The sequence below is a fragment of the Eptatretus burgeri genome, chromosome 24 (genome assembly GCF_056783735.1).
Source record: "Eptatretus burgeri isolate ZD-2024b chromosome 24, Ebu_testis_v1, whole genome shotgun sequence".
Classification (NCBI taxonomy): domain Eukaryota; kingdom Metazoa; phylum Chordata; class Myxini; order Myxiniformes; family Myxinidae; genus Eptatretus; species Eptatretus burgeri.
Window position 1 is genome coordinate 342,945 of NC_140984.1, and position 13,132 is coordinate 356,076.

At 50.5% G+C, this 13,132-nt stretch overlaps 1 protein-coding gene across 1 annotated transcript in view; it reads left to right on the top strand.

Annotated features, from left to right (window-relative positions):
• Window positions 1-5,025, top strand: part of LOC147007820 (uncharacterized) — a 20,973-nt gene extending 15,948 nt beyond the window's left edge. The window contains exons 5-6 of the mRNA XM_085866252.1: window positions 523-594; window positions 4,679-5,025. Of these exons, the coding sequence (XP_085722378.1) occupies window positions 523-594; window positions 4,679-4,747 (141 nt within the window). The 3' untranslated portion in view covers window positions 4,748-5,025. The remainder of the gene's footprint in view (window positions 1-522; window positions 595-4,678) is intronic.
• Window positions 5,026-13,132: the final 8,107 nt, after the last annotated feature.

A 13,132-nucleotide genomic window follows, 5' to 3' on the forward strand; every position in this document is an offset into this window, starting at 1 on the left:
AGTTTCGAGGGCGGTGTACAGAAGCGTTTTTTATAATTAAAAAAAATACTGTGGATGTGTCCATCACTTTGACGGGTGAGGATGGTGGTGGTGCTGGTCAATCTATCGTGTTTGTAAGTTTTGATTCTTCACCTGAGAAGGTTCAAGGGAGATAAAAAAATTCCTGGCTCGTCACCTTTTTCGGTGAAACGGAGGTGGGAGCTCACTGTGGACGTGTCCTTCACGTTGACGGGCGACGATGGGGCTCGTTAACATTACCACCGGCGAAGTGACCGGTTGTACTTGCTCGCGTGTGATAACACAACGATTGTAATTTGTTTGAGGATTTTAGTTTTCCCCTGTGTGCTGTGTTTGGATCACTTCGAGCAGTTTACTCTCACCGGAGTTGTTCCGTTTCCGCGTCCTCACACGCGTCGGAGTTTACTTTGAACACTCGAGTTTTGAAGACTCAGCTACACGTGTCGGATTATTGTTTTTGATTGAAGACATCACTTCCCCACTGTTCTCTTTTTCTGCTTTCAGTCTGTTCCGCCACACTCACTGCGGTTCATATTTGAAGGGCAGAGGATTAATGACCATGAAACACCATTCGAGGTACGTGGGATGACGAGGGGGGTTACTTCATCGACTGGAAACGTGCGACTGTTTATCTGCTGCATTGTTTGTTTTTGTTTTGCTGCTGCATTGTTTGTTTGATTTTGTTTACCTGCTGCATTGTTTGTTTGTTTTTCGAAAATTGCCTCCCCGGAACTAGAAGCGAGTAAGTTTGGGGTAAATGTGTTTATTTATTTCCACGAGGTTGGTGGGAGGAGCAGGAGGTCATGATGGAAGGAGGAGGAGGAGGATGTTGTGGTTGTAGTGGAAGGAGGAGGAGGATGTTGTAATGGTAGCAGGAGGATTTTTGAGGATGCAGGAGGAGAAGGTAAAAGGGGTTGGGGAGATACGGGATGAAGAGATATTTTGCCAATCAGTTGTGTCGTTCAAGTGAACAACTTTCAGGATAACATGTTAATCTAATACATTGTTGATGATTTCCGCCCTCCGGCGTGTGAACGACCGCGTTTAACCAATAGCGGCCGCTTCGCCCACCGAACCGACAATCCAGTCGCGGCTTTCCGGATCAATGCCGAAAACCAGCCACGGGTGTGTTTTGAGCACACCACAGCCTAGTCAATATTCTACCCGCGCTACAGGGTCAATCGCCGGATTGTCGATATACCTAATTAATCGCACGGCCAGACTACCGAGAGACTGTACCTCAACAGGGCCGCTTGGAAACAAGCCGCTCAAGCAGCTCGCTTCGTTTTGGGATAACCGAGCGGGGTATTTATCGCGCAGCCCCGTTGGACCCGATCACTTTATCGGCTATTTAACAACCAACTATATTCCGAGTGCAATATGGCAGTTCAATTAGGGAAACGACACATCGAACGGGTTTACATTTAAACAAGCACATTTATTTCACAAGACACATATGCAGGCTTGCATGTCAATCAATGCAGCAATGGCAATTATGCAAGGCCGAACACGCACGCAAGTATACAGCCAACAGAAGCAATGCAAAAGAGCTTCTACCGTCTATCTATGATGTACACACTTAACAGTTCTACAAACGGACATGGCGCCACAACGTTCATTCAAAAGCAAGGAAAAACCCCAGGACAGACGAGGGGTAGACTGGACCCCTTGGGGTCTTTATTAACACGGAGCCGTGCAGACCGCAAAGGCTCCGAGAGACCGAGCTGGCTAGCTTGTCCCTCGTGGTGACTCTCCAGGGCGACCCTCGATGTCCCCTCTCCAGTGACCAACAGTAAGGCACGGTATGGCAGGTCGTGCGCCTTGGCTCCGCTGCGCTCCGCTCTCTCCAGGCCCCTACCGCGGCTCCACTCACTGCCCACAACTCCGACACGACACCCTTTTCTCCTTTCCACACACCTCCTCAACCTCCAGCAGCCGACGACTCAGAGGGAGAGTCTGCGTTCAGCGCCCCCTTTTATTTCCACGGCACCTCGCCCTTCCCTTTCGCCCCCTCACTTCCAGCACGCGCGCGGAGCTTCCAGAAGCAGGGCGTTTTCCTCGCCGAATCGGGGCCTTTCTTTTATGTCTTCATAGCTTTCGTCTTTTCCGCACGTGTTTGTCGTTGGGGGGAGGGGTGAGGCCGTCGTCCGTTCTCCCCCGATGAATGCCAGGCTTCTCGCAAACGTGCTGAGGTGGAAATGCGGTGGTGGTGTGGTTGGCGTTATGGTGGCGTGGCTGGCGTTATGTGGTGGTCTTGATGGTGGTGTGGCTGGCGTTTGTGGTGGTCGTGAGGGTGGTGTGGCTGGCGTTTGTGGTGGTCGTGAGGGTGGTGTGGTTGGGCGGTGGTGGTTAAGGTGGTTGTTGTGAAGCGGTTGATCAGAGCGATGTTGGTGGTGGAGAAGGTGGTTGGTGGGGCTTTCTTGTGGTAGTAATGGCGGTTGGTCCAAAATAACGATAGTAAAAGAAAAATGGCTAACTCAAAGATTCACAGCCCGGTTACACGAATAAAACCCTTAGACATCGGTGGGGAAATCTATCTGAACACAGACTTATCGACATAACTGATCGAAGGACCTATATGGTGCTCTGCGAATTTCCACAGCCGTAACACTATAAAGCTGAGTTTGTGTGTGTGGGTGGATGTGTGTGATACTCCTCATCAATATTAGAAGTGTTTCATGTTTTTAAATAAATGTCCTTTTGTTGCTGTTTTCCAAGTATTGTTTGCTGTTGAGATGTCCAGTGGTGTGTTGTTACCAAAGCAGCTGGCGAGCTCGCGCTTGCCAAGCCAGCCGTTCCTTCTCAACGGTTTCTAACAGAGTGCTTGCTCGAATGCTTAAGCCACTTGGCAAGCGCTGTACAAGCAACTTGGTGACTGAACACATCCCAGATTCATGACATGACGATGAGGATAAACATGTATAGCATCATTATTTCAGCCATATCGATGAATTTGTCCCTCAAGGAGTGAGGTGGGAGGGAAAGGCTGGAGTGGGAAGAGGGACCCGACGTTGCCCGGCAACGCCGAGTATCGTTGCTAGTCATTTATATTATTTTATCGAGAAATCTAAGTTCATGGAAGAGCGAAATGACAGAGGACAGCAAGTTCACAGATGATATTAAATACAGACGTTGCACGTGAGTGGATGCTCAACAGAAAAGGCAAAGGGCCGGAGGAGAAATAGCTCGGTTTCTGGAAGAATCTGTGCAAACTTGAAGGAGGAGTTGCGTAAGTGAACAGGTGGGAACAGATTAGAGCAGGTAGAATATTGTAAGGTCACACACCCACCTGTCGTGAGTGAGAATCGACCTCCTGTTGTTAGAAGCAATTGGAGTGGAGGGTCTTGTATTCCACAGGTGAAAAAAAGAGAGAAAGAAAGAGAGAGAGGTGAGAGAGAGAGAGAGAGAGAGAGAGAGAGAGAGAGAGAGAGAGAGAGAGAGAGAGAGAGAGAGAGAGAGAGAGAGAGAGAGAGAGAGAGAGAGAGAGAGAGAGAAAGAGAGGTGCATGCAGATTGTGGATTTAGTGTACAGACCTGAGCTGTTTCATAATTTCATCGTGCATCACTGAATTTGGAAACCAACGATTTCTGAGGTCAAAATGTCAAAGGTCAACTCAAGGTCAAACTTGTAAAATCATCTGTTTCAATCTGAAAAATAATCAATTTTCATCCGATTAACCTCGGCTTTGATTAAGATTGTCAATTTTAATCTCAACGAAATGGACAATTTGATGTATCCATGGCAACCTTTGTAGGTGGGGAGGTGGATTTTGCAAGTAATCGTGCTCTCCGTGACGTTTTTATGGTTTGTCCGGGCGATATCTTCGCAATCCTTTGAGCTCGGAAGCTGAAATTTGGGGACAAAAGTGAACAAGTGTCTTGGCAAAAACACTATTTTTAATTTTTTTAAATTAATCAATTAATTGATTAATTCCTTAATTATTATCGATTTATTAATTCCTTATTATCCCGCCCCCCGGAAGGAGGGAGTGGGATATTGTAATCGTCCGGTTTGTTTGTCTGTTTGTTTGCCTCTCTGTCTGTTAGCAACTTTACGGCAAAACGGCTTCAGCAAACACTATCAAATTTAATCCACAGGTGGGCAATGAACCTTGGACGACCCCATTAACTTTTGGGTCAAATTGGATCAAAGGTCAAGGTCAAGGTCACGAAAAGATCAAAATCGTTTTTCACTCATAACGTCGTCAAAAATGATCTGATTTACTTCAAACTAAGCTTATAGTGAACCTTATTCTATTTGTCACTTATAATCCGACCCATTCCAAAGTGAAGAATGTATATTTGTGAATATCGGTAAGGTCCGAAGTTTTGGGGGTCATGGTCATCGGTCAAAATGACAAATTTTCCATTAATACTAAAACATGGTTCAAATTTAAATTTGATCCTCAAAATAACTTTATGCCTTAAATGGGCGGGATTTGTTGTGCCTGGCACCACTTGTTTATTTATTTATTTGTTGGGCATGGGGCTGGAGGATTTGTTATTTATTTATTTATTTGTTGGGCATGGGGGCAGTGTTCTTTAAATGTACCTCTACTTGTTTGTTTTTTTATTTATTTAGAGCGTTTGGTTCTTGAGAAGCTTTGCCTTTTGAATGTTTGTGATATTTGTTAATCTTTACCATTTTGTCCCTCTTCTAGTTGGGAATGGAAGACGGAGATATCATTGAGGTGTACCGAGAACAGACTGGTGGACTGTATATAAACTAGAACTGCTCTCAAACACCTGCCTTTTCAAATGATTACAAACCCCTTTCAGCAATGTGTACTTTATATTTGTTTTGTGAGTGGTCTTCTTGAAGGACTTCGGTGGTTGGCTGAAGAGCAAATGAATCAGGCATTTATTTTTGGTTGAGTTTGGTGACGAGAGTAGCTGGAATCGGTTTGCAATCTCCGGCCTCCTCAATACGTTCTCTTGTTTGGTTCGTTGATCTTTCTTTGAAATAAAAATAAAAATAAAAGTTCTCGCTTTGTTTTGAGAGCTTTCAGCTCTGATGGCCTCGTTTCCTCACTCTCTGCTCACGTCCCCCATATGTTACCCCGCACACGTGAAACGAAAAGCGGGATTAAGTAATTGGTTCATGTCTGTCCGTCCATCGGTCCATCCGTCTGTCTATCTTATCAGTTTGTGATCGAGTATCACCTTATTCAAATTGAATGTTCTATTTTGAACATGAATTGGAAAACAAGTTTGTTGTTTCACCGAACTTGGGCTCTCAATTTGTCCCGATCGCACACGTGCAGAGAGGAGTGAGATACATTTTTTTTCTCTGTCTGCCTGTCTGTCAAACAAAATGTAAAATCATTCCAAACAGGAAACTTACTGTTTTTAAGGACGTCATAAAGGACACAAACAACAGGCATGAAGAACTAATGGAATGCATTAGATCGGGCGATGTAATAGACACTGAGTAAAAACGGCGGTAAAACCCAGAATTAAATTAATTATATGCCTTTAAACTCTTGTTTAAATCGAATTATACACTTGAAGAGTGTCGAACAGAAATCGCCTTCATAATACTGTTGTGGTTACCAGATTCGCAAACCACCATTCAGGTCCCTTAGGTGAGGTATCTCGGTAAGTGCATGTGTAGTTAGGCCCAAACCCGTTGTCTAGTGGGAATACATGTCATTTATGCGAGCTGCGACTCTTCAGGATAGCCGTTTTTCTTTTACTATCTTTATTTTGGACCAACCGCCATGATCACAACCACAACATCAACCACCGACCACAACCACCGCTTCACCACAACCGCCACGACCTTCACGCACACCTCACAACCGTAGCATCGCCACCGTTCTTGCCCCGCTGTGGGTACCGGTGTTGGACTCATGCAGAACGCGCGTCGAACAGCGTGTACAAAATCACGGATTTTCTGCTTCAAAAACGGATCAAAAACGACACACGCCCACTTTTTGCCGTCCAATCGGTGAGCGAGGGGCGAATTGGCCCCGCCCCCAGGGCGATCGATATATGCAAATTTGTGGATCAAAAAGCCTTCACGCCCACTTTTTCTCGGGCCAATGGGGAGCGAGGTGAAAGGTCAAAGGGAGGGGGTCAAAGGCGAAGTTACGGGGGGATAAAAGGACGGCGTTCGTCAGTCAGTCGGGGGGAGTCCAAAGAAGAGGAGAGTCGGAGAGTCAGCAGAACGAGGTCGGAGAGTCAGCAGAACGGGGTCGGAGAGTCAGCAGAACGGGGTCGGAGAGTCAGCAGAACGCGGTCGGAGAGTCAGCAGAACGAGGGTCAGAGAGTCGCAAAGGAGTCAGAAGAGAGTCGCAAAGGAGAACGAAGAGTCGAACCAGAAGAGAGTCGCAAACAAGAACGGGTCGGAGAGTCAAGAAGAGGAGAGTCGGAAGCAGAGGGTCAAGACTTCGCGGGCGGTGGAGCTGCTCGTCGTGTGCGTTGGAGTCGGAACGGAGGGGACGGAGCTGTGGAAAGGCGGCGACACCAGACGAGGGGGTGCTCGCGTCGTGCAGGAAGCTGCACCCGAGGGAGGCCGACAGCGCGACCTGGCCGAGGTGGAGACGCTCGTCGCATATAATAAAGATCCTCTATACCCCGAGCATCAGCAACCCCCTCCTGTTTCCCCCCGCGCTGAGATAGTGCGACCAAGGGGGCCCCGTTCCCACCCCCTGCCAGGCACTGTCCACGAGGCCCGCGGGTTGCGGGGCCATCGCCGCTCCGCGTCTCATCACCAGACGGGTAGGCCCGACCCGGTCTCGGCCTCAGGCCTACCTCATTCTTGGGGGATTTCTTTTCCTTGGTTTTGGGTATGTGTTGTCGGCGCCGTCTGTGAAGTAGAATTGTATAAGTGTTGCCGTGTGCTCGGTAGTCGGTATTAGCTCTGCACTGTGTTTTCACTTTTATGTTTGCTTTTTGTGTAAATGGAATTGTGTTTTCTTTTTTGTGTGCATTTGGTGGAATTGTATTTGTGTGCTTCCCGTGTGCCGCGAATAAATGTGCTTTATTGTTGAACTGTTCTCCCGCTTCGCTTCGTCTTTTCCTCCATTGAATCCCCATCTTGCTTCACGTAAAGGGTTGGTAGTGGGCTGAATACGCCCGATAATTAATCGAACCGTCGAGGTCGACGATAACACCGCTCGGTTATTCTGATAGTACGGAACGGGTCGCTTAAGTGGCCCGTGTCCGAAGTCGACCTGCGGCGAGGTGCGATCGCCCGGTCTACCCTCCGCGTGGGTACTTAGGTAGTTCGAATTTGGCGAGCAACCCTATCCCACGCGGGGGCTGATTGGCTCGATCGCGGTGAGACCGAAAGGTCCACCCGTGACTGGTTCCCGGCGTTAGTCCGAGAGGGTCACGACTGGATTGTCCGTCCGGTGGGCGACGCGCCGCGATTCGAGTTACGTGGCCGTCGCACGCCGGCGGGCGCGAAATCCGCAACACTGGTGTCAGGTCGTGCGATACAAATTCATCGCCCTCCTCGCGGCACTGGTATCGGAGAACAGGAAAACGGGCTCTCCTGTCTCCGGATAAATTCACGGGAATCGGTCCAGGGGTGAGAGAAGCGACCCCCGATTCCCTCCAAATTACGAGCGAGCGAAATTAACCCTTCACGAGAAGCAAGATGGCGTCTCAAGGCGAGCGGGTGCCGGGTGGATTAGGTATGTGTAATAGTAATGTAGAATCCATGGCTCAGGACGAGATCACCGTGCAAGAGAAACCCGTACCAGAAGGTTGGGAAAGGCATCGATGCCGTTCATCTGGTCGGTTTTTTTATTATAACCCCACCGCTAAATGTAGTCAGTGGGAGTGGCCAGGGCAGGTGACAATACAGCACGTTATGGAACTCGTGCAGAGCATAAATGACAAACTGGATTACAGGAACAACGAAATGAAGAGAAATACGCAACAAATGGAAAATAAAAAAATGGATGGAAACGCACTCGAAGCGAAAAACCAAATGAAAGAAATGCGGGGTGAGATGCAGAGCATGGGCGTAGGCCTGCAGGCAGGCATTATGGCAATGGCGAGGAGCGAAACGCGGACCACGGACGAGAAAATGGCGCTGCCACGTGCTGGGACGAACGAGCTGGGGGGGAGTGCAACGGCTGTCAGGCCCGCGGTCGGGGCGGGCGAGAAAATAATTCGGGAGACGTGTAAGACGAGACACGAGGTAAAGAAGGTATTAGAAAAATTAAAAGAAAGCCAGGAGGAGACAGAGGAGGGATTGAAGGTCGAAACGGTGGAGTGTGAGAAAAGACTTCAAGACATGACGAAGAGAGTTGATAAGCTGGGACTGGAGGGAAAAACGGAGACAGAGGAACTGGGAAGACGGGTAGAAAACCACAAGCGCAAGCCGGAAGAACAGTTAGAAGCCAAAGCAAAGTCTGAGTGTGCGGAGATGAGAAAGGAATTGGAAAATAAAGTTTCTGAGTTACAGAAACACCAAAACAAAGAGAGGGAACTACAAAACGAACTGAGAGTGTTAAAAGAGGAAAGGAAGAGAACGGAAAATGAAACTTTAAGAAACCACACTGTACAGATCGAACAGCTGGAAGCGAAGGCCAGACTAAAGAATGAGGAACAAGAAAGAGTAATGAAGGAAGAACGAATGAGACAGGAGAAAGAAATCAGTCAGTTGAAAGAAATGACGAGATTGCAGAAGGAGGAACAAGAAAGACAGTGGAATACAAAACTGAAAGAGTATGAATTTGAAACTGAACGACAAAAGGAAAAAAATAGGTTTGAATACGAGGAGAAAGTAAAGGAGCAAGGAATGAAGCACGAAGGAGAAATCAGGAGATTGAAGGACACAACGAGATTGGAGAGGGAAGAACGGGAGGAACAATGGAATAGAAAACAAAAAGAACATGAATCTGAGGTTGACCAATTGGAAGAAAAGCTGAGGCTGGAGTACGAGATAGACAAAGAACAGCGAATGAAACACAAACAGGAGATTAACCAAATGAAGAAAACCATGAAACTGGAGAAGGAAGGACAGGAGATGAAACGAGGAAGAGTAATGAGACAGCAGCGAATGAAACACAAAAAGGAGATTAACCAAATGAAGCAAACCATGAAACTGGAGAAGGAAGGGCAGGAGAGGAAACGAGGAAGAGTCGTGAGAGAACAGCGAATGAAACAGGAAGGAAATGAGCCAATTGAAAGAAACGATGAGATTGGAAAACAAAGAGCAGGAGGAACAGTGGGAAAGAAAACAACAACTCTATGAGTGTGAAATTGAACAACTAAAACGGAGGGAGAACGAACAGCTAATGGGGCTCAGAGAGAAAGAACGACTTAGATGGGAAGGAAAAAGGAACCAGGAAGAGACAGAAAAAAGGAACCAGGAGAGAAAATGTATAGAGACACGGGAGATAGAAAAAATAGAGGAGAGACAATACGATGAAGACGGGGTAAGTGACGCACACACACACACGGAGGTAGTGGAGGATAATGGGGGTGAGCTCGCGGAGCGTGAAGGGACCCAGTGCGAGCACCTGGATGGCCTCCTTCAGGAACGAGGGGAGGGAGTATGCCCCCTTGAGGCGAGTCACGACCAGGTGGGTTCGGTCGTGCTTTGCGAGGTCGAGGGGAGAGGTGCTGTGGACAGGTGCTTGGAGAGCTTGGGGGGTATAGAGGCCCCGGAGACCCTTGTGGGGATACGAATCCCCAGTGTAGTTGTCCCTGTGTGTGTGGTGCAAGGCGTGAGTGCGTCCCCGTGTGTGGAAGCGACCCCGTGTGTGGGTGGTGTGGTGGCGATGGAGCCAGAGTACGTGCTTCCCAGCACGCCGTGCGTGGGTGAGGCACCGTGTGTGAGTGAAACGGCCAGTATGAGTGAGGCACCACGTGTGAGTGGTGTGGTGGCGATTGTGCCGGTGTACGTGCTTCCCAGCACACGGTGTATGGATGAGGCACCGCGGTTGAGTGCCCCCGCGTGTATGAGTGAGGGACGTTGTGTGGAAGAGACCGCGTGTGTGAGTGTCGCCGTGTGTATGAGTGAGGTACCGCGGGTGAGTGCCCCCGCGTGTATGAGTGAGGCACGGTGTGTGGATGAGGCACAGCGGTTGAGTGCCCTCGCGTGCGTGGGTGAGGCACCGCGGGTGAGTGACCCGCGCGAGTGAATGGAGCACCACGTGTGAGTAGTATGGTTTGTGTGAGTAGTGAGGCACGCGTGAGTGAACGGCCGTGTGCAAGGTCGCTGTGTGCCAGGGAGACCGTGTGTGTGAGAGAGCGGTATGAGAGGGAGATGTCGGTTGGCATGCGGGAGCACGCAGCCGCGTCTCCCCGTGTGAATGTGATGGAGTGGACTGTGTGCGTCGTGACACGCAGGTGTGCGTGGGTTGAATGGCGACGACGAAGGCGACAGAAGAAAGAAAGCCGGGTAGCGGCTGTAGCTATTTCGGAGACCGTGCCGGGTTCACCCAGCAGTGAGCACGCGGTTCGTGCTGTGCAACGCACGAGACCGCCACGTGCTCGCTTGCGAGAGTGAAGTCCCGGTCCGGAAACGCACGCGGTGGATTTGCCGATCCCGCGGACGGACAAAGTTTAGGCAGGACTACGGATTTGGACCGGACGGGTTCTCCACGCGATCGTGTGTGTTAGGCTCCAACGGGCAAAGCACATGTGTTCGCGTGGGGAACCCCTCGAGACGTGGGGCTTGTGTTTTTTTTTTGCGCACGGTGACGTCATGGCTGCACGTGTGGTTGGAATCCGGCAGGAGGGGTATCCCGGCCGGATGGTACCGTCCAAGGAGGGACGAGGTACACGTGCAGCTGCATGACGTCACGGGCAGGTGTAAAGTGCGCGAGCTCTGAGTTGCCGCGCAGGTGCTGCGCATGGAAAAAAAGAAGGAGCAAGCCTCACTTTCGGGTGTACAGGATTCCTGGGCAAGGGGTGAAAGACCCCCTTACCTGGGCACAGGATGGAAACTAGTTAGGGGGAAGGGTTAGCTTAGTTAGACCGACTTCATGGGGCAGGGGTAAGTCCTCATGGAGTCTGTGGAATGGATTAGTTAGAGGGATTGTAGCCAGATTTAGGTTGGGAAATAAAATGAATTTTTGAGTTAGGAGACAGTGACAGGCAGTGAATGTGTAGTGGGGACGTAGCTTAGCTACGTAGTGTTAAAAGGAACGTGCTGTAGTTTAAGGGACGACGTGGGAGCACGAGTTAGTTGGGGGATGTCGATAGAAGGATGGCAGAGTTCAGCGGTGTGTGTGTGTTGAAGAGTTGGTGAGTTGTGAGGTGAGTACATGGTGAGTGAGTGAGGCCAGCGGGTCTGTGTGAGTGGAGCGAATGGGGAATGCATGGTGCGATGAGTGATTGGGGGGAGGAGTGACTCCCGCCCAAGGGACCCCGGGGTCAGAGTAAAGTGAGTTAGGGCGTTAGTCAAATTAACAAAAATGGAGGTCGTTTTGTTGTTGGTGGGAAAGTAGGCTCGAGACCCATTTGGAGGGGTGCAGGAGCCCTGTTGACGGGCTTGGGAGCGTGGCTGCGAAAGGTGAGTATCGCTGAGTGGGTACCCCGGGCACCAGGCTAGTCGGCCGCGGTAGGCCATGGGCCCATGGGGGGCCGGGATAGAGTAGTGGGCACGGGTGCGCCTGCTTGGTGCGGGGGCCCGGGGCACCATTAGCCGCGTGGGCAGTGTTGTGGGCACGGGTGACCCTCGGAAAGGGGCCCGGGAGGCCGGCCTGCCACGTGTGCGTTTCAGGGGAGGTGCCATGGGGGGCACTCCCCGGTGTTAGGGAGCTGGTAGGCTCGGAGGCAGTGTAGTGCCCGGGGGTGCCATAGCGGGAGAATCGGCAGAGGGTCGTGCCTGCCAAAGGGAACCACGTGTCCCAGCCAGGAGACCGTGTGAGGGCACGGAGAGAAAATTGGGGGGCGAGGCCCGAAATTGTGAGGACACCAACACAGGCGACGGGAATCTGGGTTGTTAGAACCAATAGTTTAAGCGAGAGGCGCTTGTTGAAAGCCCCGGGGTAGTTTAACAGTTAAATGGTTAGGGTAGATTAGGAGATGTACCCCTCCGCACCATCCATCCCCTCGCTGTCGTTGTGGGCCGCTGGACCCACTTGGTGTTAAGATCGCCGAACTCTGGGGAGGCCATTCTGAGGCTTGAATTGGGCCTCGACACAGGACGCTAGCTCTCCCTTATTCCCCTCCGGGAAGGGAACGTAGGGGTTGGGAGTAGGCTAGGTGACAGGATAGGTTAGCCGAACAAGGACAGTAAAGGGGGTTAGGGGACGATTTATAGTGGGGAAGTAAAAAAAAAAAAAAAAAAAAAAAAAAAATTAAGGGGGCTAAATTGGTTTTTCACAAATTAAGGGAGTGGGTATGTACAGTGACAGGCAAAGGCGATAGGTTGGGAGGGAGACAGGTAGGTAGGTCCGAGCCCGCCTTCCAAGTGGCCAGCACCACCGCACTCCCTCCACCAACCTCCATTGAACGGCAAAGGCTGGCCAACTTCATCGGCTGGCCGTGTTTTGCTTCAAGGCGGAGGCCGGCCAAGTTCATCGGCAGCTGTGTGCTGCAAGGCCTGTGCCGGCTAGTTCATCTGCCGGCTGTTTTTCTTCGAGGCCTGTGCCGGCCAGTTCATCTGCCGGCTGTGTTTGCCTGCAACGGTCTTCTTCTGCGGGCTGTGTTTGCCTGCAGCGGCCTTCTTCTGCGGGCTGTGTTTGCCTGCCACCTTTGCCATGCCATGCCCACTGCCCACGTTCACCAGCCCCGTTCAATTTTTGCTTTGCCCCCCCTGTTCATTTCCATGTGTGCCAGGATCAGAAAGCAACAGTTTGCAAGCTGCGAGAACTGCCCTGTTGGCAGCTACAACACGGGCCTGCAGTGGCGGCCCGTGCACCGTGTTTGCGTTCATGCATCCATTCGTTGTGCTCATTGCGTGTGCCACTTGAGCTGGCACGGAGACTGCGTTGTGCAGCCCAAGCACCGTTGTGGTTCACTGCGTTCAGTTCAAACCGTTCATGCATCCATTCGTTGTGTTCATTGCGTGTGCCACTTGAGCTGGCACGGAGACTGCGTTGTGCAGCCCATGCACCGTTGTGGTTCACTGAGTTCAGTTCAAAAGGGAAGGCCTTGGACTGCGTGTGAGCAGCCAGCCACGTTCCGTCACCTGCATTGTT